This window comes from Otolemur garnettii, unplaced genomic scaffold, assembly GCF_000181295.1.
Source record: "Otolemur garnettii isolate 467f Iridium unplaced genomic scaffold, OtoGar3 scaffold00067, whole genome shotgun sequence".
Taxonomy (NCBI): Eukaryota; Metazoa; Chordata; class Mammalia; order Primates; family Galagidae; genus Otolemur; species Otolemur garnettii.
The window spans coordinates 9291625-9315760 of NW_003852462.1; the positions used below are offsets into that span (position 1 = coordinate 9291625).

The 24136-nt window shown below is 47.3% G+C and overlaps 1 protein-coding gene across 1 annotated transcript in view; it reads right to left on the reverse strand.

Annotated features, from left to right (window-relative positions):
* Positions 1-206: 206 nt before the first annotated feature.
* LRRC38 (leucine rich repeat containing 38) overlaps positions 207-24136 on the reverse strand; it is a 28729-nt gene continuing 4799 nt past the window's right edge. The window contains exon 2 of the mRNA XM_012807271.2: positions 207-460. Coding sequence (XP_012662725.1) covers positions 207-460 — 254 coding nt within the window. The remainder of the gene's footprint in view (positions 461-24136) is intronic.

The following is a 24136-nucleotide window of genomic DNA, read 5'->3' on the forward strand; positions in this document are numbered from 1 at the left end:
AAACCTCGATCTGAGAGGGAGGCTCTGCTCCAGGAATGACTTCCTGGCTCCTTCCTGGGGCTCTGCTCTACTGATTCTAAACCCCGAGATCGAGGGTCCCACTGGGGCACCCAGGGGTCAGGACGCTCTGTTCACTGACAATGGGCAGTGTTTTCCCTCTCTTCCTAGAGAGGAGTTATAGAGAATGGGGAGCGGAAAGAGGTAGCTCAGTCGTCCTCATCCTCGTCCTCGTCCTCTGTGTCCTTGTTGGGGGCACACCGCTGGAAGCACTGTACCACGGTGGCCAGGAAGAAGCTGGAGATGATGGCAGCGATGGACACGGCCACGCCCGAGAAGACGATGATGAACAGGTCTGTGAGCGACAGGCTGAACTTGCACTCGCTGAAGCTGGCCTCCGACAGCTCCTGCAGGGGTATCCTCCTGTTCTCCATGGGCAGAGAGCACTGGATCCCGTCAAGGCCTGAGGGGAGGTGGGTAGAAGGGGAGAGAGGTTTAGGCAGCAGGCTGTGAGTTCACCGGGTGAGTGCTCACAGGGCCAGCAGAGCGGGAGCATTCCCCAAAAATAAAAGGGGGAGAAAAAGCTGCTCTGTGGAATTGAAACGTCTTAAACTTTTTTTTTTGTTGTTTTTTAGTTAGTATTCACCTTTTCTTTTCTTTTCTTTTTCTTTTTTTTTTTTTTTTGAGACAGAGTCTCACTCTGTCACCCTGAGTAAGAGTGCTGTGGCATCACAGCTCATAGCAACCTCAAACTCTTGAACTCAGGTGATCCTCCTGCCTCAGCCTCCTGAACTCAGGTAATCCTCCTGCCTCAGCCTCCTGAGTAGCTGAGACTACAGGCACCTGCCACAACGCCAGCTAATTTTTCTGTTTTTATTTGTTTATTTTATTTATTTATTTTTGTGCAGTTTTTGGCCGGGTCCGGGTTTGAACCCGCCACGTCTGGTATGTGGAGCCGGCACCCTACTCCTTTGAGCCACAGGTGCCACCCAGTTTTTCAATTTTTAGGAGAGATGGGGTCTCGCTCTTTCTCAGACTGGTCTCCAACTCCTAAGCTCAAGCAATCTGCCTGCCTCAGCCTCCCAGAGTGCTAGGATTTCAAGCATGAGCCACTGCGTCGTTCAGTTGCCCCAGGTTGGGTTCGAACCCACCAATATCGGTGCATGTGGCTGGCGTCATAATCACTGTGCTATGGGCGGCAAGCCTCCCGACACTCTTTATTCACTCAACAGATACATGCTGTGTACTTCGCCTGGGCCAAAAGACTGCTGATAAACAAGGCAGATAAAGCCCCTATTGGGAGAGTGTAAATTGTAATGGGAGAAGATAGACACTCTTTCATTTATGCCACAATTTTTTTTTTGAGTATTTCCTATATCCAAGTGTCCTCAAACTACAGCCCGCGGGCCACATGTGGCCCACCGAGGACATTTATCCAGCCTGCCGGGTGTTTTTGCCACCACTGCCTGTCCTGCTTAGCAGCTGACTCGTCCCGGGGCCTGCAGTCTGGCCCTCCAACAGTCTGAGGGACAGTGAACTGACCCCCTGTTTAAAAATTTTCACGACCCCTGAAAGGATGAGATGGAAGTAACCAATGGCAAGAATATTCTAGGCAGAGAAGATAAGGTAGGAAAAGAGCTTGGCATTCTGGAAACACAGCATGTCTGGGAGCAGCAGAGTGGGCAAAGGAGAATTTAGCATGAGCTGAGGTTCAAAAGACAGATGTGTTTAGGTAAAACCACCTACAGCCAAGGCCTCTGTTATGAGTATTATGAATACAGGCCTCTAGCCCCATCCCTAACCCTCATTACACATGAACCAAAGATACAGGCTTGGGTAGTGCTGAGCCACTAAAGACTGTTGGGCAGTGCCTATGGCTCAGTGGGTAGGGTGCCAGCTCCATATACCGAGGGTGGCAGGTTCAAACCCGGCCCTGGCCAAACTGCAACAAAAAAATTGCTGGACATTCTGGCTGGTGCCTGTAGTCTCAGCTACTCAGGAGGCTGAGGCAAGAGAATCACCTAAGCCCAGGAGTTGGAGGTTGCTGTGAGCTGTGTGATGCCATGGCACTCTACCAAGGGCATTAAACTGAGATTCTGTCTCTACAAAAAATAAAAATAAAAGTAAAATAAAGACTGTTTGTTACCAAGCATCATCTACTCATCCTAACTGATACACAACACAAATTATGAACAAATCCAGTGACTGCTACAACTTTACAAAGCTGTAATCTCAGTTACAAGAGAATGCCTGATACTAGAATGTATGAAGAGCTCAGACCTTCTGTTTCTGATCTGGAAGAGAAAAAGGAAAGAAAAACAAAGAAGAAGTAACTAGCAGTTACACTGGGCCTACTATGTGCAAACACTGCTTTAAGTGCTATATACGTATGTTCTTAGTTCTCACAACAACCTTAGGAGTAGGGAATGTAATTATGCCCATTTTAAGGATGAGAAAACTGAGAATGTACATAGCTTGCTTTTGGAAACACACCTTCAAGGTGATGAAGCTAGGATATGAACCCAGGCATTTGGCTGATTAACTCCCCTTTTTACTAGTGGGAATAGCCAGAGATGTGAGGACAGCATTTTGACAGGAACCTCAACTGCCCTCACCTTCTGCTAACGTTTGTCTTCCTTTCATCTCTCAGGAAAACCTCCCTTGCTTGCTTTCCACTGCTTCCAGGTTTCACTTAGCTGACCCCAAACCCATTTCCAGCATTATCTAAAAGTCCCTCTCATCTTGATAATTAGTTGGCTCCTGCCTTGCGTACAGTAGCCCTGCTCATCACACAGGAGCCCTGTGATCACTCTTCCAGCCTTAATTTCTGTGTCTTTTCTTCACCAGTTCAGAAACAGAAGACAGAGGAAGGGTATTTGAGCTTCCTTCTTCCATCTGACCTATCCCGTCTTTTATGTAGTCTACAGCCAACCAACTGATGCTTTCCTCCCCGTGGGAACCACTGCCTAGCAACCAGACTCCCCCCTGCATCAGTGCCTGCTTCACAGATCCCAGGAATTAGCTGAACCAGAGCTCTGTAAACTTCTTCTCTTTACACTTGATTACAGTTTTTGACTGTTTCTTTTTCTTAAAGAGGTCAAACTTCTGTCTATTTTTTCTGAGCATTTTCTTTTTCTTTCTTTCTTTTCTTTCTTTCTTTTTTTTTTTTTAGAGACGGAGTCTTGCTATGTTGCCCAGGCTAGAGTGCAGTGGTATTCACAGGTGTGATCCCATTACAGATCAGCATGGGAGTTTTGACCTGCTCCATTTCTGACCTGGGTCATTCAACCCTGCTTAGGCAACCTGGTGGTCCCCAACTCCTGGGAGGTCACCATATTGATGCTGAACTTAGTGTGGACACCTGATAGGCATAGCACACTACAACCCAGAACTCCTAGACTCAAGGGATCCTCCTGTCTCAGCCTCCTGAGTATCTGGGACTACAGGCAAAAGCCACCGCGTCCAGCAGAGCATTTTATTTTATTTTATTAAGACAGAGTCTCACTATGTAGCTCTCAGTAGAGTGCTGTGGCATCACAGCTTGCAACTCTCGGGCTTTAGTGATTCTCTTGCCTCAGCCTCCAAGTAACTGGGTGTACAGGTGACTGTCACAGTAAAATACGCCTGACTATTTTTTTTGTTGTGGTTGTCGTTGTTTAGCTGGCCCAGGCCAGGTTCAAACCCACCAGCCTAGTATATGTGGCTGGCACCGTAACCACTGTGCTACGGGCGCCGAGCCATCTTCTGAGCATTTTAAATGCACTTGGTTTTTTTTTATTTTTATTTTTAATTTTTTTGGAGTTTTTGGCTGGGGCTGGGTTCAAACCCACCACCTCCAGCATATAGGGCCAGCACCCTACTCCTTTGAGCCACAGGCGCCACCCTATTTTTATTTTTTAATTCAAAATTTTTTCAAGAACATTATCCCTATTTTTTTTAATTCAGATTAATATGAAGGTACAAATGATTAGGTTACATTGTTCATGTTTCTAAAGTAAAGTAAAGATGTAGTTGGGGCAATCGAGCCCCTCATCCAGAGGGTGTAATGTACACACTCAAAAATGTGTCCACCACATGTCCCCACCTTTCGAATTTTAAAAAATTTCTAAAAAAGGCATTTGAATAAAAGAGGAGCCCTTTAAGACAGGGTTATTATATTGAAGCACCCTGGCAGATACTGATTTCTTCAATGGAAAATGCAATCAACCCGCCTCTTCTTAGCAGCCCACACCCAGCCAAAGATGTTGTATAAGTAAGATGGACACCAACAGACTATATAAGGCTCAGGCACTTTCTAAAGCTAGCAGATTATTTGCAACCTTCAAGTTAGTAACAGGTCATTATTTAGCTGGAGAAACTTTCTAAAAATCTCGTCTTCTGTAAACAGTATTAAATGGAAAACAACCACAATACAATGACACAAGCTCCCAGCGCGTGCTGTTTAAATCCGGCCTTGGCTGGCCACGACTTCTTGAGTCAATTTTGATTTCCACAACGTTCTTCTTTGTGCCTGGAGATTAGTCTTGGCATTTTTACAAAGTGACAGTTTTAGAAAATGTCATCTCACATTTCTCTGTGGCCAAAAGAGCCAGGCTTGTTTGAAAAACATTGCACACAAGCCCACCAGGGGCGGGGATGCTCAGGGATAATATCTTATCATGATAAGATGCACTGACTTGATGGGTTTTCGTAGCTCACAAAGTGCAGAGAAATAAAAAGAGTTGCACAAAGACAGTCTGCCAGGCAGATGAGGCCCAGCGGAAGGGGAGAAGGTATTCTTCCTAAAGCCATCTAAAAAGGCTGTGAGACCAACTGCAGGGCTCTGGATGGACATAGTCTGATTTTGGAATCCCTTCCTTTCCCCTTAAGCAGTGGTTCTCAACCTTCCTAATACCGCAATTTATTTTCATTGTTACAAAGGGATCGCAACCCCAGGTTGAGAACTGCTGCCCTAAGGATCTTAATTTTAGACCATGTTTTCTCAGCCTGGGCACTGTTGCCATATAGGGCAAGATAATTTTTTGGTGTGGAAGGACTTTCTGTGCACTGTAAGATGTTTATAAACATCTGCCTCTACTCACTAGATTTCAGTAGCAGCTCCCTTACAGTGGGATAATCAGAAATGTCACCAGAAATTTTTAGGAGACACGTCCCCTGGGTAAGCAGGACAAAGTCCCCTTGGTTAAGAACCACGCCTTTAAATTGAAATGCTCTGCTAAGTAGGTTGCTGTTAAGGACTGAATGTGTCCCCTCAAAATTCATATGTTGAAGCCCTAGCTCCCACTGTGATGGTATTTGGAAATGGAGATTTTAAGATACAATCAGGGTTAGATGAGGTCAAGAGGGTGGGGCCTTCCTGATGGGATTAGTGCCCTTCTAAGAATAGAAACTAGAGACCTGTCACCCCTGTCTCTGCATCTATCTCTCTTTCTCTTTCCCTCTCACACAGTCCACCTCTGCCATGTGAGGACACAAGAAAGGGACCACCTGCAAGAAAGCTCTCTCCAGAACCCAACCCTGCTGGCACCCTGATTGAGGATTCCCAGCCTCCAGAACTATGGGCAAACAGATGTCTACAGATGTCTGCTGCTTAAGCCTCCCAGTCAATGGTATTTTGTTATGACAACTGGAGCAGAATTAAACAGTAACCTTCCAAGGCAGGCCTACCCTTAGTTACTAAGTAGACATGCAGTTATTAAATGGCTTCCTTTAATTCACACATTAAGAAAAATAGAGGAGGCCAGATGCAGCAACTCAGGTTCACACCTGTAATCCTAGCACTCTGGGAGGCTGAGGTGAGTGAATTACCTGGGCTCAGAAGTTCCAGACCAGCCTGACCAAGAGTGAAACCCCTGTCTCTACTAAAAATAGAAAAACTAGGCCAGGAGTAGCGGTGAGCGACTACAGTCCCAGCTACTTGTGAGGCGGAGGCAGGAGGATTGCCCAAGCCCAGAAGTTTGAGGTTGCTGTGAGCTGGGCTGACACCACTGCATTCCAGCCAGGGTGACAGAGTGAGACTCTGTCTCAAAAAAATAAATAAAAAAGGAAAGAAGAAAACCAGATGAGGCTTTATGCTAAGCGCCATGACGGACATGAAAGGAAGGAATAAAAGAAGAAGGAAACAGATGAAAGGAAGGGAGGAATGGAGAAAGTAGAGAGAAAGAGAGAAAGGAAGGAGAGAGAGCAAGACAGAGAAGGACAGAGACTGAGAGAAACAGAGAGTCAGAGACAGAGATTGCTGGCCTGGACCTCAGAGGGCTTAGGTCTAAGGGGAGAAGCATCAGGACACATGTGCAGATAACAGTCCCCTGCCTCTGTTAGCCAGAGTTGGCTTCTGTCGTGTGCACTCAACAGAGGAACAAGTCAGCAGGCACCAAGGCCACTGCAGGGCCCGCCCCTGCTCCCAGGGCAGGACACCAGGAACACCAGCTCTCATTTCCGATAGTGCTAACCTTTGTTCTCCACTACCATTTTTATTAAATACAGACCATCACACAGAGGAGGAGGTGGCAGTGGGGCGGAAATTCCCAATTAAATCCCAGCTCAGGCAGCAGACATTCGTCTGACTTTTTTAACGGAGACAGAGTCTCACTTTGTCACCCTCTGTAGAGTGATGTAGCATCATAGCTCACAGCAACCTCAAACTCTTAGACTCATGCGATCCTCCTGCCTTTGCCTCCCTAGTAGCTGGGACTACAGGCATCTGCCACAATGCCTGGCCCAGGCAGAACAGGGTCCACATCTTCCTCCTTTTCCAGGGCACATCAGAGGAGACAGACATCTCTCTTCCGCAGGGTGGCTTGGTGTCCTGTCTGCCACCGCCCCTCTGGGCTCTCTCTCATTGACTAATGACTTCTCCCCATCAGCTGACACCTGAGCTGGAGAGGGTGAAGAGCTGCCACTCTCCAGAAATAGACGGTGACACAGCAGATGATAGATTGAGATTAATCTCTTGTACCGGACCGGCCCTTTGCCAACACACAAGGCTGCAGCCAGAGGACCTCTTGGGGCCTTTCCCCTGATCTGGCCTTGCAGAGACTGAATAACTGAGATCAACAACAGACTCTGGGTAAGTGATTTTTTGCAGTTAAAAATATATTTTTGTTTTTTAGTTCCACTTATTAGGCAAAGTCTACAAGACACACTGAGACAAAAGAAATAAAAAGGGGAATAAGGGCGGTGCCTGTGGCTCAAAAGGAGTAGGGCACCGGCCCCATATACTGGAGGTGGTGGGTTCAAACCCAACCTTGGCCAAAAACTGCAAAAAAGGGGGGGGGAATAAAAGAATCCACAAATAAATGGTTAACTCTTTGGCTTTTACCTTTCTCTCTCTCTTTTTTTTTAATTAAATGATAGCTGTATACATTAATGCAAACATAGGGTACAGTGTAGTGTTTTCATATACATTTTGAAATACTTTCATCAAGCTGGTTCACATAAATTTCATGTCATTTGCATAGTCATTGTGTCAAAACATTTATATTCTAGTTCTAGAAAAGTTCACTTGTGCCCTTGTTAGACAGATATATACGTGATCTTTCCGGTCACCCTCCCACCACCCAGCCGCCCTTCTCCCCTCCCCTTCCCCACCCCCTCCTCATATTCTTGGGCTAGAATTAAGATGTATCTTTCATTTGAGAGCTATAAATTAGTTTCATAAAAGCTTTTACCTTTCTCGAAGCTTTTCTCTCTGTGTGTGTGTGTGTGTGTGTGTGTGTGTGTGTGTGTGTACATAAACCCACCACGTAGACCCCCTCTGCCACTCTGGTGGATAACCAACCATATCAGGAACATCCTTTCCATTCACCAAACGTCATTATAAGCCACTTAATGGTTGCAGGGCATTTGGGAGGTAAAGGAACCATGATATATTTACCCAAAACCGGTGTTTCTAGTTTTTTCATACTAGGAGCCATGTTTCAATGACCAGCCCTGTACCCATTCTTAGTTATTTCTCTAAGATAGATGTCAAGTTGAAAAGTCAAGTGGCTCGGCGCCTATAGCTCAACCGGCTAAGGCGCCAGCCACGTACACCTAAGGTGGCGGGTTCGAATCCCCAGCCCGGACCCGCCAAACAACAATGACGGCTGCAACCAAAAAATAGCCGGGCTTGGGGCGGGCGCCTGTGGTCCCAGCTACTTGGGAGGCGGAGGCAGGAGACTCGCTTGAGCCCAGGAGTTGGAGGTTGCTGTGAGCTGTAATGCCACGGCACTCTACCCAGGGGGACAGCTTGAGGCTCCGTCTCAAAAAAAAAAAAAAAAAAAAAAGAAAAGTCAAGTGTGAGTCCATGAACTCACACCAACAATGGATTTTGTCCTTCTTACATTTTTGTCAATCTGATAATCCATATAGGAGTATATTGTTGATTTTTTAATATTGAGATTTTTAATTCTTTTTAATTTTAATTAATTTTTATTTTATTTATTTTTTTAGAGACAGAGTCACACTCTGTGCACTGGGTAGAGTGCTGCAGTGTCACAGCTCACAGCAACCTCAAACTTTTGGACTCAAGTGATCCTCTTGCCTCAGCCCACCGAGTAGCTGGGACTACAGGTGCCCACCACAACACCCAGCTAGTATTCCTGTTTTTTAGTAGAGACAGGGCCCCACTCTTGCTCAGGCTAGTCTCAAACTCCTGAGCTCAAGCAATCCACTTGCCTCAGCCTCCCAGAGTGCTAGGATTACAGGTGTGAGCCACTGTGCCTGACTTGAACTGATTTGACTGTCATTTCTCTGATTACCAGCAGAGCCAAACACCCTTCCCTATCCTCCAGGCCACCATTCCGGAATACTAATCCCAAAGGTCTGGGGAACATTAACATTGACAGAAGCAGCCTGTTGTCCATTGACACCACTTTGAAGCCAGCACATTCTGGTTTCACGGCCTCTTAGGTGGACAGAGCTGCAGGCACATCTGATATCTCTCCTTCCCTCCCCACTCCACTCCTATATTTCACAGATGAGAGACCCAGAGAAGTCAGGCAATTTCTCTAAGGTCACCTGGAGTCTGGACTGAAACCCAGGTCTCCTTATTCCCCATTTCATGCTCTTCCCAGGCACCAGGCTCTCGGTTCAGCTCTGAGCACCTGTGTTACGGTCACTGCTGCAGAGGAACACAACCGCGTCAGGAGGCATCCGAGGCCACTGCAGGGCCCGCCCCTGCTCCCGGGGCAGGAGCGCCAGGAACACCAGCTCTCATTTCTGATAGTGCTAACCTTTGTTCTCCACCCCCACTTTCATTAAATATCGACCATCACATAGCGGGGAAATTCCCAATTAAAATCCCAGCTGAGGCAGCAGACACTTCCTCTGATTAAGTAAGAAGCTGACTTTGCTAAGAGGAAGATGCCGCTGCCCCACTGGGGGAAAGGCTCACCCTGGGTTGTCCTGGCTCCCCAGACTGCAGCCTGGAGAAAGGACAGCATGACAGCAAGGGTGCTACTCCAGCGGTGTGACTCCCCCTGTACCCTGCACCCCCGCCCGACGCCCACCCCTCACCTCAGGACACTGGTGGCACACACAAGCAGGGAAAGTCAACTAACCCCCAGTGTGGCCGTCTCAGCCTGTGTCACCCTCCCCTCCTAAGGGACAAACACAGAACGATCACAAACAGCAGGAAAATGGGAAGGAAAGCACGAGTTTCCACTGCCCCCACCAACATCGCCATCATGGATGCCACCTTGGCCACCACGATCTCCCCCTGTCCACCACCTCAGCTCCACCATCAGTAACAACCACCTCCTGCAAGTTGGGCCCTCGGCTAAGGACTAGGGATACTAACCTGTGTCTGGTTATTGTTGATGACCTGTTTAGAGAGAACTTTCCAGCAAGGCCAGTGTGAGGATATCTAAGAACGGCCCATGAGTCTGGCACCTGCCACTGCTTGTCAGGGCTATCAGAGCTTCATGTGGCCTCCGGATGCTCAGGCCCCACTGTGGCTCCCTGTCTAGACCTGCCCTTGTTAAATACCTACTATCCAGAGACAGTCTCCAGGGGTGAGCTTGCAGGCCAGCTGGAAGAAGAAACGTGCCGTGTGTCGCGGGATACAGAGGTCAGTGTCTTAGTGGGTCCCCTGCTATGATACCATCAAGATGACATTCTGCTGGGAAATCACATTCATGGACACCCTGACTATTTCAGTATCAGTAAGGACTTCCCTATATCACCTCATTCAACCCTCCCTCTCAACAACCCTCCGAAGCAATACTTCTCAACTGGGGTGATCTCACCCCTCCGCGGGCATTGGTCGATGTCTGGGGACATTTTTGTGTTGTTGTCACCTTGGGTAGGGAGCTACCTGTCTAGAGGACAGAAGACAAGGGCCACACACCCTACAGGGATGGGACAGCCCCCTGGATAAAGAAGGAGCCAGCCCAACATGGCAACAGTTCTTTGGACAAGACCCTCTGCTCTGGGGTATTTTTTAACCTAATTTTCAACAAATATTTTAATTGCGGTAAAATACGTATAAGATAAAATTCACAATTGTAATCATTTCCCAGGGTGCAGTTCGCTCGTGTTAAGTTACATCACAGCCCTGAACGACCATGAGCCGCCTCCTTCTCCAGAACTCTTGCCGTCTTCCCAACCGAAGCTCAGCCCCCATTAAACCCCTAACTCCTCACTCCCCTTCCTCCCAGCCCCTAGAACGTCCCACTCTATTTTCAGTTTCTATGAATTTAACAACCACAGGTACTTTATGCAAGTGGAATCATACGAGGCTGGATAATTAAGTTCTAGAACTCACCCTCGAAAAAGAGCAGCATACCTCATTGCCGAAGATCAGCTATGGTCCCTTCCAAGTCCTCCCGTCGGGAAGCTATGCACTGACGCCAGGACCCAGCCCAGCCTTGCAAGCCATTTTGGAACCTTTTCTGAATGGCCATCAGACCTGTCATCGTCACCGTATCAGGTATGACAGTTAAATTCGCAAAGCCATCCTAGAAAAAGTGGTTTGAAGGGTGGACTAGGTGCTGGTGTCGGTGCATAGATTCCCAAGGGGAGTGTCTTGAAGGTGACCATGGTGCCATTCAGCAATGAGGTATGTAGCACTTTTTTTTTTTTTTTCAGTTTTTGGCTGGGGCCAGGTTTGAACCCGCCACCTCCGGTATATGGGGCCGGCGCCCGACTCCTTTGAGCCACTGGTGCTGCCCGGTATGTAGCACTTTTTCTAGGATGAGTTCACAAACTTCATTGTCTGACCTCAGATAATATTTTTCCTTTTGTGTCTGACTTATTTCTCTTAGCGTAACGTTATCAAGGTTGATCTGTGGTGTGGCACGTCTCAGAATTCCCTGCCTTTTTTTTTTTTCCCAGTAAACATTTTATTGATGAGTACAGCCCAAAGTGCATAGCAACCTGTCTTATAATTCTTGAAATTGGTTAATGTTTTTTTTTTTTTTTATTGAATGGTAACTATGTACATTAATGCACTTCTGGGGTACAGCGTGGGGTTTTCGCATGCAATCCGAAATACTTCCATCAAACTGGTCAACACAGCCTTCATGTCCTTTTCTCAGTTATTGTTTTAAAACGTTCACATTCTACTCTTAGAAAGATTCACTTGTACCCCTATAAGATAAACCTCAGAAGTGATCCCTCCAAACCCCCTCCCTCCACCCCTTCTCCGCCCCTTTCTCCCTCCCCTCCCCCATATTCCTAGGCTATTTGGTTATAGCTTTCATATAAAAGGTATAAATTAGTTTCATAATAGGGGTGTGTACATTGGATACTTTTTCCTCCATTCCTGTGATACTTTGCTCAGAACATTCTCCAGCTCCATCCATGTGAACATGAAGGCTGTAAAGTCTCCATCCTTCTTAATGGCTGCATAGTATTCCATGGTGTACATATACTTCCCTGCCTTTTAAAGGCTGAGTGATAGTCTATTGCCAGTAAGGGCCACATTTTGTTGTTACATTTTTTTTTGCCAGTGTTGTTACATTTTCTGAGGCAGGGGGAAATGTAATATAAAAAAGAAAATGGAGGGGAAAAAATAACTAAATAAATATATAAATAAAAACATAAGCATGACCAAGTCCCGAATCTCACCCAGCACACATTTGGGTGTGTTAACGCTCATGATATTCTAGACTGAGGGGATCCTGAATGCAGACAAGTCCACATGCAGTAGATTTTGCCATTTTATTATAAAAGATGTGGCACATCTCTGCTCAGCGCTGCCACTTTCCCTCCTACCTCTGACCCTGTCCTTCCCTCAGACCAGTGAGGCCTGCCTATCTCTGAAGTACCCTGGGGGCCACCCCGTCCAGGGGTTAGGGAGTCCTCCTCTGTGCTGCCCGTGACAGTCATTCCAGGGACATCTTCCTGCCACTGCCGGTGTTGTCTCCCCCTCCCCCCAAATAGCTCCAGAAAAACGTACAGACAAAAACAACTCTGGTCTTCCTGGCAAGTCAGGAACCAAGCTGGAAGTTAGTCTTTTGGTTATATTTAGGATTCTTTTCAGCAGCCAAGGGCAGACCCAGGATTTAGCTGCAGACACCTGGACCTGGTGGTTTCCAGCAGTTCCCAGCGCTGTTGACAACTACTGTCACCAAGGCCACAGTTGCAAGTTGTTGGGATGTGACCCCAGAGAGAGGTGCTGGGGACAGGGGCGGGAGAGTTGATGAGAAGCAGGTCCTCTGCCTTCACAGGTGGGGACAGTGAGGTTGTGTCCCTATAGGAGAACAATAAAGCCCCCCAAAGTCATCCACAGTCTAATCTTTGGGATCTCTGACTATGTTACCTGACGTTAGGCAGAGATCTAGAGGAAGGGAACAGATGCTCTGTCTAGGGGTGTCCACTGAGGGACAGATGACACTGGGAGATGCTTTGTCTATTAGGAGGAACAAAGTGACCAGAGAGAGTTCCCAGGAAAGAACTGATGACATATCAAGGGGGTCCCCAAGGACGGACCAGATGTTTGATCTACAACAGAGGGTCTCCAAGGACTTGACCAATCAGAAAGAGGTGGAAAACCCACAGAGTAGAGATATTGGCAAGGCCTCCGTAAGGGGGTCTTTGGGGAGGGTGACAGTGTCCCTACATGACCTACCCTCATTCACACAGTAAAAACCATAGCCACCAGTGTCATGACAGTGTACAAACTTCACAGCATTCCCTGGAAATTGCCTCACAAGGATACAAAAGGGAGGGAATTCTCCACCCTTTTCCACGAAAAATCTTGACTATTCCACCGCCACTTAACATAAAATTAAGGAATCAGCAAAAAAGGAGGAAGCGTCTCCTCCACTACTGGGGGCTGACCCATTCCTTCTCTCCTTCTCCGGCCTGCACTTGCTCTGCTCACTTACTGTGTCCACTCGGCACCAGGAACCATCCTTCAGTACTGGGATCCAAGAACCCGGGAACGTGGCACCTGACACCCGGTCCCCCAAAGAGGCTTTGCAGATGGAAGGAAGGTTCTGGAGATGGGCAGACCATCGGGGATTGGGCAGGTGCATCTGATATAATCACAGGATCTTTGCAGGAGGGAGGCAAGTGGGTCAGAGAGGAAAATGTGACCTGGAAACAGTGGTCAAGGGGAAGTGGCTTGAAAGCCAAGGCACGTGAGCAGCCTCTGGAGCTGGGAAAGACGAAAGGAACTCAGGCTTCTTTTTTTTTTGAGCCACCGTCTCACTATGTTGTCCTTGGTAGAGTACTGTGACATCATAGCTCACAGCTACCTCAAACTCTTCGGCTTAAGCAATTCTCTTGTCTCAGCCTCCCGAGTAGCTGGGACTACAGGCACCCACTGTAATGCCCGGCTCTTTTTTTTTCTTTTGTTTAGCAGGCCTGGGCCGGGTTTGAACCCACTAGCCCCTGGTACATGTAGCCGGAGCCCTAACCACTGAGCTAGGTCACCGAGCAGGAGCACAGGCTTCTTGACTCTGGCCTGTAAGATTCATTTTGGACAGCTGAATTTTAGAACTGCAAGATAACAGACCTGCGAGGTCATCTATTCCAGCAACACCAGGAAACTCACAACATCCACCAATGCATCAGTGGCAGAGCCCAACCTGGGAGCCAAGTGTCCCTGCTCTTAGCCCTAGGCAGCCTTAGTGGGACCTCTGTGACACAGGCTCAGTATGAGCCTCAGGGACCAGTGCCCTTGAGTGGCAACGTTGACTTACTGCAGTGATGCTGATGACAGTGGTGTTTATTGCACGCCTGTGTGCCAGGCATGGGGCCAAGCACTTCACAGGGATCATCTCTCTGACCCTCTAGCTAGACTTAGGACTATTTCTGTCCACCTTTCCTGAACGAGATAACCGAGGCACAGAGAGGTTAAACAATTTTCCCAGCCTCACACAGCCAGGAAACAAAGGCTTTGGATTTGAACTACGGTGGATCTAACTCCAAAGCCTGTGCTTTGGACCACTGTGCCTCATCCTCCTCTCATAACTGTCATGCAAGATGTAGGGAACAGTGGTAGACGGGGAATCGGCCGGGCTTGGCTCTAGCTTCAGCTTTTCACTGGTTTGCTGTGTGGCTTTGTGCAAGTCACCTGGTCTCTCTGAGCCACGGCTGCCTGCCATAACCCTGCCACCTAAGCTTGCTTTTCTGAGTCTCCTGGAATGTTGGCTGCCAGAAGACAGAGGCTTTGTCAGACTCACCATGTCCTAAGTACCCAGGGTTGAATTTGCTTTCAGCAGGTGTTTAATCTGCTCTGGTTGCGGCTAATGTGTTCGAGTCACCTTTCGTTGAACCCCTACCAGGCCAGGCTCTGAAGCAGTGAAGTTCAGTAAGAGTGGTTCTGAGCCTGAAGCAGAAGTTACAAACACAAGAGGGTGGGGACACAAGTTTTTAATATGCAAAATGGGTCAGTGACAGAGATGGTGGAGCCAGACTCTCCAGAGCCAGAAGCAGAAGCATCACAAATATTCAGGGAAGAATGAATGACTCATGGCAATCACAATGGGGTGACCCCAGAGTATATGGGAGCCCAGGCTGCGTGGGCTCCCAGCAAGAGTGGTAAAAGGGCAGTGTCCTGGCTCCAGGGGAGCTGGCCATGAACTGGATGCATCTGATACATATTTAGAAACCGACTCTGGTTGCTGGCAGGTGATCTGGTTTCTGAGGAGGATCCGGTGTGAGCAGAACAAGATCCGAGAGGTGCGAGAGGCTGGGAGCTTTGTGTGTCTCTCTCTGCCACGTGGCTTAAGAGCTTTGTCCTATTCAGGTTCGGAATGTAGCGTGAGGGAGGGGAAGAGAATTAGGGGGTACGCTAGGCATGAAGGCAGGTGCATTTACTGGAGTTAGAGCACCCTGGACCCGCCTTCGGGACCTGTTCCTCCAGCCAGCAGAACCAGGATAGGAACCCCCCAAATCCAGAATCAGAGGACTGAGGCACCCTGGGGAGTCTTCACACAATACCTGATGCTCCCTGCAGCACCAATAAAAATTGGTCATTTGCATCTGCTTGAATGCCTCCAGTGATGGCAACCTCACTCCCCTGAGGGGCAGCCAATCTGCAGAGCCCTCCTGGCTCTGTGTTTCTCCTTAGGGTACATCAAGCTCAGTTTCCCTGTAGTTCCCAGTCACAGGGAGGTGGGTTCTGGAAGCCCCTCCTCCCCACTCGCCTTCCCTTTGCCTTGGCTCAGCGTCCATACACTGAACATCCATTCCTTCCACCCACATGTGTCGAGCCCACCTTCTGGCCCAGTTCCAGTCTAGCACTATGGTTAAAACGCTGAACAGAACACACGAGCCCCTGCCCTGATGGCTACAATTTCATGAGACAAACAGACAAAGAGTGAATCAGTGAAATGTGCTGATAACGGTAACAGGTGCAACAGGGAAAAGAGGCCCGGAGGGGACAGGGAAGAAGAGACTAAGGCAGCAGGGTACAGGCTTCAACAGGGCTTGGGGGAGGCTCAGGGAGCAGATGGCAACTGAGCAAGGAGTGAGGTGTAGGTCATGCCAACATCCAGGGGGAGGACGCTCCAGGCAGAGGGAGCAGCATGTGCAAAGGTCCTGGGGTGGGGAGGGAGGATGTGCAAGGTGTGTGCAGAACAGCAAGGCGTCTGAGGCACTGGACCAGAGTGAGTGAGGGAGAGAACAGTAGGATGTAACAGATCAGAAAGAAACAAGGAGAAAGTCATATCATGGAACAGGGCGTGTAAACCACTGAAGGACCAGGGCTTCCACTCTGTGACATGGGACTCCTGGAGAGCTCTGAACCCAGGACGGGCACGATTTGACATCTATTTGACAAGCAGGGAGGGGTCATTATTTCAGATAAAGTTCTCACGGAGCATTAGGAGGGGCCTGAATTTGCTTTCAACAGGTGTTTAATCCACTCTGATTTCCTCTACCAGGCTCAAGTTGACTTTTGTTTACACCCCTCCAAGGCTTTGAGTCAAGAAGGTTCACTGACTAAGTTGATCCTGAGCACACAGCAAGAACCACAGACCCTAGAGGAGAGAACTAGAAGGGGCCTTTGACCAGCCTGAGCAAGGGTGAGATCCTGTCTCTACTAAATAGAAAAAATAGCCAGGCGTTGTGGTGGGCACCTGTCATCCCAGCTACTCAGGAGGCTGAGGCAAAAGAATCACTTGAACCCAGGAGTTTATACTTGCTGTGAACTATGATGTCACAGCACTCTAATGAGGGTGACAAAGTGAGACTCTGTCTCAAAAAAAAAAAGAAGGGATCTTCATGATCATCCAGAACAGGGGTCTACAACTGGTGGCCAGGGGGAGGAGCACATCTCAGGGGAGTTTGGCAGCACGGTGCCCTTCACGTGCCCACACTCTCTGCTGACCCCTGCCCACTGCTTCTCTTACTAACCTCGCTCGGGGTGGTCACTTGGGAATGGGACCACGATTCTTGACTCTTGGGTCTGGGTTGGGCTCTGAGGAGCTGCCCCTTAGTCCTGAGTGGCCTGTAGATCCCTCAAGGTCCTGACTGGCCGCCCTTGACATTTATCACATAACCAGCTGGGAGGATGACGGACAGCCTGACCGAGAGCCCAGGGAGCATGCACTTTCACAGGGCCACCTGCACCAGCCAGCACTGGTGCAGGTTTGACAGCCAAGTCCTAAGCTGAGCGGGTTTGTAAGGCTATGTGCCTCTCTCTTTTGTTTGCATTTCCAAGATTTGAACAACAAAACCCACAATTAACAACCTCTACCTATGGCAAAGAGGGGAAAGACATCCCTTGAGGACAAAGGGCAGATGCGACCATCTGCACTTAACAGAGGGGACATGAACAATGAACTCGTGGGGGCTTCTCTGCCATCAGACAGTTCACCGGACACACAGCGACAGTCAGGGCGATTGGGAGGTGGTCCGCCCCGCCCCCACTCCCAGTGCTGCTCCCTAAACTCCACCCCACACCCACATAACCACCGTGCCCGGTGCCCAGCGTCACCCTAGCCATCCCCCAAGCTGGCTGCACCCAGAAAGGGACACTTCCCAGACAGGACCAGACAGAGCCTCCTCCTGGGACCTGGAAATCAGAACCAAGGACTAAGCCTGGCTGGGCCTAGGCGGGGCTCCCGGGTGGTGCAGGCAGCAGGAAGGAGGGGGATTAGTTTGGTCACATGGATAGGAAAGCAGAGTATGAGGGGCAGAGACAAGGAGGAGAGATAGAGGGGTGCTGTGGCTCTCCTCCCCTGAGCGCCCCTGGCTCTCTCTCCCATGACTCCCTGGAGCTTGACTGTTTGGGACCAAAGGTTCCGGGCCACACAATGCCGCTGCATCCTGACCAGAACCTTCTATCTGCTCATGCCAGATGAGTATTCTGTTTCTGGGAATGAACAAGCAAAAGCGTGTGATTCGGCCACCCCTGCCACGCTTTGCAGAGGAGGGAAGAATAACGGTCCCAGGACTGTTCCTCCGGCCACCATTGCTCTAGGAGAAGGTCAGAAAAGCTGGATTCCTCCCTCTCTCCCTCCCTGGCTCCCTCCCTCTCTCCCTCCTTCCCTCCCTCCCTCTCTCCCTCCCTGGCCTCCTTCCTCCCTCACAGCAAGAGCTAAGGCTCAGGCAGGCAAGGGATCGGCCCAGGATCACACAGGCCTGGAAGGAAACCCTGCATTTGGGCCCCTGCTTTTGCTGGAGGTCACCTGATACGCTCTGCTGACCTAAGTCAGGGAGGGGCACTTGCTGAGGACAAAAGTAAAAGCCAGTGGGGTGTCGGCCTGTCCCCCAGTGGCCCTCAGGAGCATGCACTCCTTGGCTCTCTCACTCCCACAGCCCCACTGAGACCTGCCACACTGGGCATGGCTGATGGCAGTGGGTGTGCTGATCTCTTGGGGCCCGGGTTCCTCGTGTGGACAATATTTGTGGACTGGATAATGTCAGCCTCAGTGAGTGTCATAACATTAAGTGCAATAAGCAGATGGGATCAAGAGGGATGCAGTGGGGGGTGGGATGGTCAGGGAAGGCCTCCCAGAAGAGGTGACACTTGACTGGACACCTAGTGATGAGGAAGACACAGCTATCTGAAGGTGCAGGGAGGCAGAGAGAGCAACACGGTCACAGGCCCTGGCTGGGTGTTGGTGCTTGGTGTGTTCCCAGGACAGATCAAGGCTGGGGTGCTTGATGTGGGGGAAAGGGGATTGGAGTAGGTGGCTAGCCGAGGAGAAATGGTGGGGAGGGGGCCCTTTGAGCCAGAGAAGGGAGCTGGCTTGGTTCTAAGTGAGGCATCATAAGGTTTCCAAACATGCCCTATATTGTCCCAGCGCTGGGGATTCAAGGAGGAACAAGACGCTTGCTGTGTCCTCAGAAAGGGTCAGACATGTGACCTGCAACTGTCAGTAGTGATGGCAGAGTTAGTGCAGGATCTCAAGAGCTCACACAGCACAAGCACAGTAGGAACCAGAAAGGTAAAGAGGTCCGGGCCGGCCACAGTGAGGGGACAGTCTGCAGGGCCACAGCACTGACACAGACCCGGGCTCAGAGTCCACAGTGATTCCTTGGAAGTAGAAGTAATGCATCCAGCTGTGTTCTCATCTGGCCGTGGTCAAGACACAATTTAACTCAAGGAACCACCAATACCCCTGATCCAGGTACTCACCACAATGCCCACAATGTGAAGGTCCCAATGCACTGTAGCTCCTGCCAGCCAGAAAGCCTGCCGGCACCTCATCACTCCAGACTATGTCCAAGACCATGAGATTCTGGACCAGCAGGCACTGGATGGCCACCTGGCTGAAACGGCTTAAAGGGCTTAACTCTTTGGATATCTGAACTGGCCACCAAATTGTCCACTGCACCTAAAGGTGACACTGTCCCCCCCAAACCAAATCCTCAGCTCTGTTCCCCTGAGGCTGTCCACCCTGGGCCTTTCAGCAGAGAGTTCTGCCTCCCTTTAAATTCACTAACAGAGTGACAAGAGGAATATACCATTTCCAGGAAGAACTGGAGTTTGGGGACTCTGTGGGGCTCTCCAGGGAGCAACCCACACAGGGTGCACAGAGGAACGGGCTGAGGCCAAGTTTGCACTTGGCTCTCTGCCAGAACCACAGACCATGGTGCCCATAGAAGCTGGCACTTGGCTCCTGGACACCAAGAATGGTGAGAAAGGTGACACCCAGTGACTCAACTCTAATTGAGAGACAAGTTAAAAGTGGCACACAGGCATGTAGGGACCGGTCAACAGCAGGAGAGCGGCCGCTGGCAAGAAAACTGAGACCTCCATCAACCTCTGCTCAGGAACAGGATTCTCTTAGGTACCAACACATCTAAAATGTTCACTAGGTGGGTGAGCAAATAATGCAAAGTAAAGCCAAAAAATAAAAACCAAATATAGAAAGAAATATATCAAAGGGTTCATCGTGCTTATTCCTTAGTGATGATTGATTCTGTGAGTAGTCATATTCTTCTTTTTAACTTTCTGTATTTTCCAAATTTCCTCTAATGAACACGTGTTACTTTTTTTTTTTTTTTTTTTTTTTTTTGCAGTTTGTTGGCCAGGGCTGGGATTTGAACCCACTGCCCCACATAATACTTTTTTTTTTTTTTGCAGTTTTTGGCCGGGGCTGGGTTTGAACCTACCACCTCCGGCTTATGGGGCCAGTGCCCTACCCCTTTGAGCCACCGGCACTGCCAGCCCATGTATTACTTCCATAATGAGGAGGAAAAGTTCTTTTAATAAGATCCACTAAGATTTGAAAGAGAAGATGTGCTATAATGATTCATCATCATTTGAATAAAAGAGACTTAAAAGGCCAAGAATTGAACTAAAATGTAAAACAAAAGCAACACTATGTAAGTGTATCTGATGAGTTATCAAAAACAAACAGTGAAATAAGGAATCCTCTGGTGAAGATTAGCTGAGAATCTGAAACATTCAGAGAAAAGTTATGTAGGGTCAGACAGACTTGGATACAAAGCCACGTCTATGGAGTTGCAAACACACACACACAAGCACAAAGTATTTGCAAGAGGCCAAAATGCTAACAGAAGTATTGCTTAGGTGGGAGACTATCCCTTAGTTTATTCTTTGTATCTATCCTGTCCCTACCCACCAAATCATTACTTTTATTATGATAATATAACTTATTACGAATGATTAGCTCATCAAACGAATGGGGTCTAACACAGTGAATATCTGTAAGAAAAAGAATATTGATCTTTGCCTTGTACCATGCACTAAAATTAACTCAAAATACCTCCAGATCTAAATGTAAAGGTGTAAAAAAAAAAATTTTTTTAAAAGACAATATAGAGAAAAAAAGGAGAAAATCTTTGCAACCTTGAAATAGGTAAAAAGGCTTAGTGCCCATAGCTCAGTGGGTAGGATGCCAGCCACATATACCAAGGCTGGAGGGTTTGAGCCCAGCCCTGACAATTGCAACCAAAAAATAGCCAAGCATTGTGGCGGGGGCCTGTAGGGCATTAGAGACATCTGCCCCCAGGATGCAAGATCCAACTCGCCCCCGGGGCATTAGAGGCATACCCCCGCTCCCCCCAGTAGAGGCATTCGCCCTCAGGGCACATAAACATTGTGATAAATATTTGCTGAAGTTAACACAAAAAATTTACAATCCTTTCAACCCTTAAAGTCAAACTCTTAGAGATATTATTTATAATGCAGCATGTAAAATAATAAAAGTTCCCATAGACACACCTAGGTTTATGGAAGAAGAAGACATTTATATCACATATACTTGAAAAGTGATTTGCCATGGCTAAAATCACTTCTCCTCTACTACATGGGTTCGTTGAATATTTGAGGAAAAGTATTTTAGGCTCTGTTTTTTTCCAATTTCATGATATATCCCCACAGTTTCCTTCTCCATAGCACATTTGCAAGTGAAGGCCCCTGTGTCTGTGTGACATAAAAATCAGATTATTAAATTTTTCTATGAGAATGGCAATGTTGCTGGTTGCTCATGTGATATCTAAACATAACAACTCCCTTAAATCAACACACAGCAAATGGCACTTTGGATGGTGTCAGAGCTTTTAGCTTGAATCCACTGCTATCCTTTCCTTGACAAACACATTTCTTTAAGTTTAGAGTCCTTCTTCCAGAATTGATCAGTGGAAAGATAATAGGGCCTGAACCTGAAAAAATAATTTTATGCTACAATTCAAAAAGGGCCAATTTGAGAAAAAAAAAAAAAAAAAAACAAGAACATTTTTGCACGTTTTGCAAAAATATAGTAGGCCAAGTTCCCTGTCTATATCTAGGAAGAACCATGAGATATATTCTTTAATTAAATTTCAAGTACAAGGAACAAAATGATAATGAAGACACAAATTATCAAAACCTGTGGGATACTGCAAAGGCAGTCCTAAGAGGGAAATTTAGCATTAGAAGCCTTCATCAAGAAAACAGAAAGAGAGGAAGCCAACAACTCAATGGATCATCTCAAGCAACTGGTAAAGGAAGAACATTCCAACCCCAAACCTAGCAAAAGAAAAGAAATAACCAAAATTAGGGCAGAATTAAATGAAATTGAAAATAAAAGAATCATTCAGAAGATCAACAAAACAAAAAGTTACTTTTTTAAAAAGATTAATAAAATTGATAAAGCTTTGGCCAACTTGACCAGAAACAGAAAAGTAAAATCTCTAGTATCATTTATCAGAAACGATAAAGGAAAAATAACAACAGACATCCCAGAAATTTAAAAAAAAAAATCCTCCATGATTACTACAAAAAACTCTATTCCCAGAAATATGAAAACCTAAAGGAAATGGACCAATATGTGGAAGCATGCCACCTTCCTAGACTCAACCAGAAAGAATTAGAAATCTTAAATAGACCTATATCAACCACTAAAATCGCATCAACGATACAAAATCTCCCAAAAAAGAAAAGTCTGGGACCAAATGGCTTTACATCTGAATTCTATCAAACCTTTCAAGAGGAACTAGCACCGATATTATACAACCTTTTCCAAAGGAAAGAAGGAATACTTCCCAACACATTCTATGAAGCAAATATCACCCTAGTCCCCAAACCAGGAAAGGACCCAACAAAGAAAGAAAATGTACTCAATACTACTATGAAATCAATATTAATCACCTACACATTCATATGAATGGTAAAACATAACTATAGTCCAGAAAGTAAAAGGGAAAAGGAAGGGAGAGGGGAGGGGAGATGGGGAAGGAGAAGGGTATTTGGGGGGATCTCACTTAATGTGCATGACGCAATGGTACATTTCGACGCAATGGTACATTTCAAAGCTATTAAGAAAAGAGTATAATTATGATGAATGAGTTACTTAGTTCAATGTAAGCATTTCACATTGTACATCAAATCAGTACACTGAACCCCATAAATGCATCAATGTACATAGTTATGATTTAATATGAATAAATAAATAAATAAATAAATAATTTTAAGTATAAACTCACCTCTCTATATAATCTTTTAATCTTACAGGTTTATTTTTATTTGGAGAGGAGAACTACATAGAGAACTATAATTTCCTAGTTACTAACAAGCTGAAAGTTAAATTTATTGCCCAGTGATTATAATTGCATTACTTTGGGTTCCTGGCCCAATTCTTTTTTCACACTCAAAATTTCATTTTTAGTTTCATTCTATTTCTCCTTCTTTTTGTTTGTGTACTATAAATTGCCTCAAATCGTCTCTGGATAAAGGCATAGAAAGAATAAAGCATTCATTTACTTCACATGGTCACATCAATGTTTACCCAATTGGAGGTTCTCTAAGTATTTCTAGAATACGTCACATTGATCTCCTTTTCCTAAGTCATCTGCACCCAGGCTGGTGGGTTCAAACCCACCCAGGCCAGCTAAACAACAATGACAACTGCAACCAAAAAGTAGCCGGGCACTGTGGTCAGCGCCTGTAGTCCCAGCTACTTGGGTGGCTGAGGCAAGATTATCGCTTAAGCCCAAGAGTTTGAGGTTGTTGTGAGCTGTGACACCACAGCACTCTACTGAGGGTGACTAAGTGAGACTCTGTCTCAAAAAAAAAAAAAAAAAAAACTAGAAATCATCATTTTGCTTATCAAATTGAAAAACATTTTTTAAGGTGAGAATTCCTAAAGCTGGGGGCAAACAAAACATAAAGCCATGGCTACATTTGTGTTCTCTGCTCATGGTCCCAGCTCTCCAGGCAAAAATGGAGATATATGGGGCCCCTCGGTATATGGGGCCAGCGCCAACGCCATACCCACTGGGCCACAGGCACCACCCCTTATTTTTTATAGGAAGAAAAAGAGTCACCCTAGAGTCACCTGGGAAAAAGGACCAGTGTGACCTTCAGGTAAGCACTGGCTTTTGTCCCTCTGGCTGAAATACAGTTTATTTTGCCAGCATGACAAGAAGTCCTTACTCGTCTGGCCAAACCCAGCCTTCATAGTGTCCCTGCATCAAAAAAGGGAAGTAGAGTTACTGGGAGATGAGGGTGGGCCCCCCTAGTGAGTCAGGCCTAGTAAGCAGGTAGGGTTGGTGATGTCCCTTCCTAGACAGGACACTTCCCACAGGGTCTGACCACCAGGGATCCAAGCCTCTGAATACTCAGACACTTCAGGCAGGATTCAGCGGCTCTTCTCTGGGGATCTGTCCCCTCCCAGGGATCAGGGTTCACAGACCCAAGGCCTGACATGTAGTCCTGTTCATTCCACCTCAGTCCAACCATGTTCCCAGCCCTCCCTCCCTATCCTCCATGTGTCAAGGTCACAGGGCAAGAGAGTCAGCCCATATC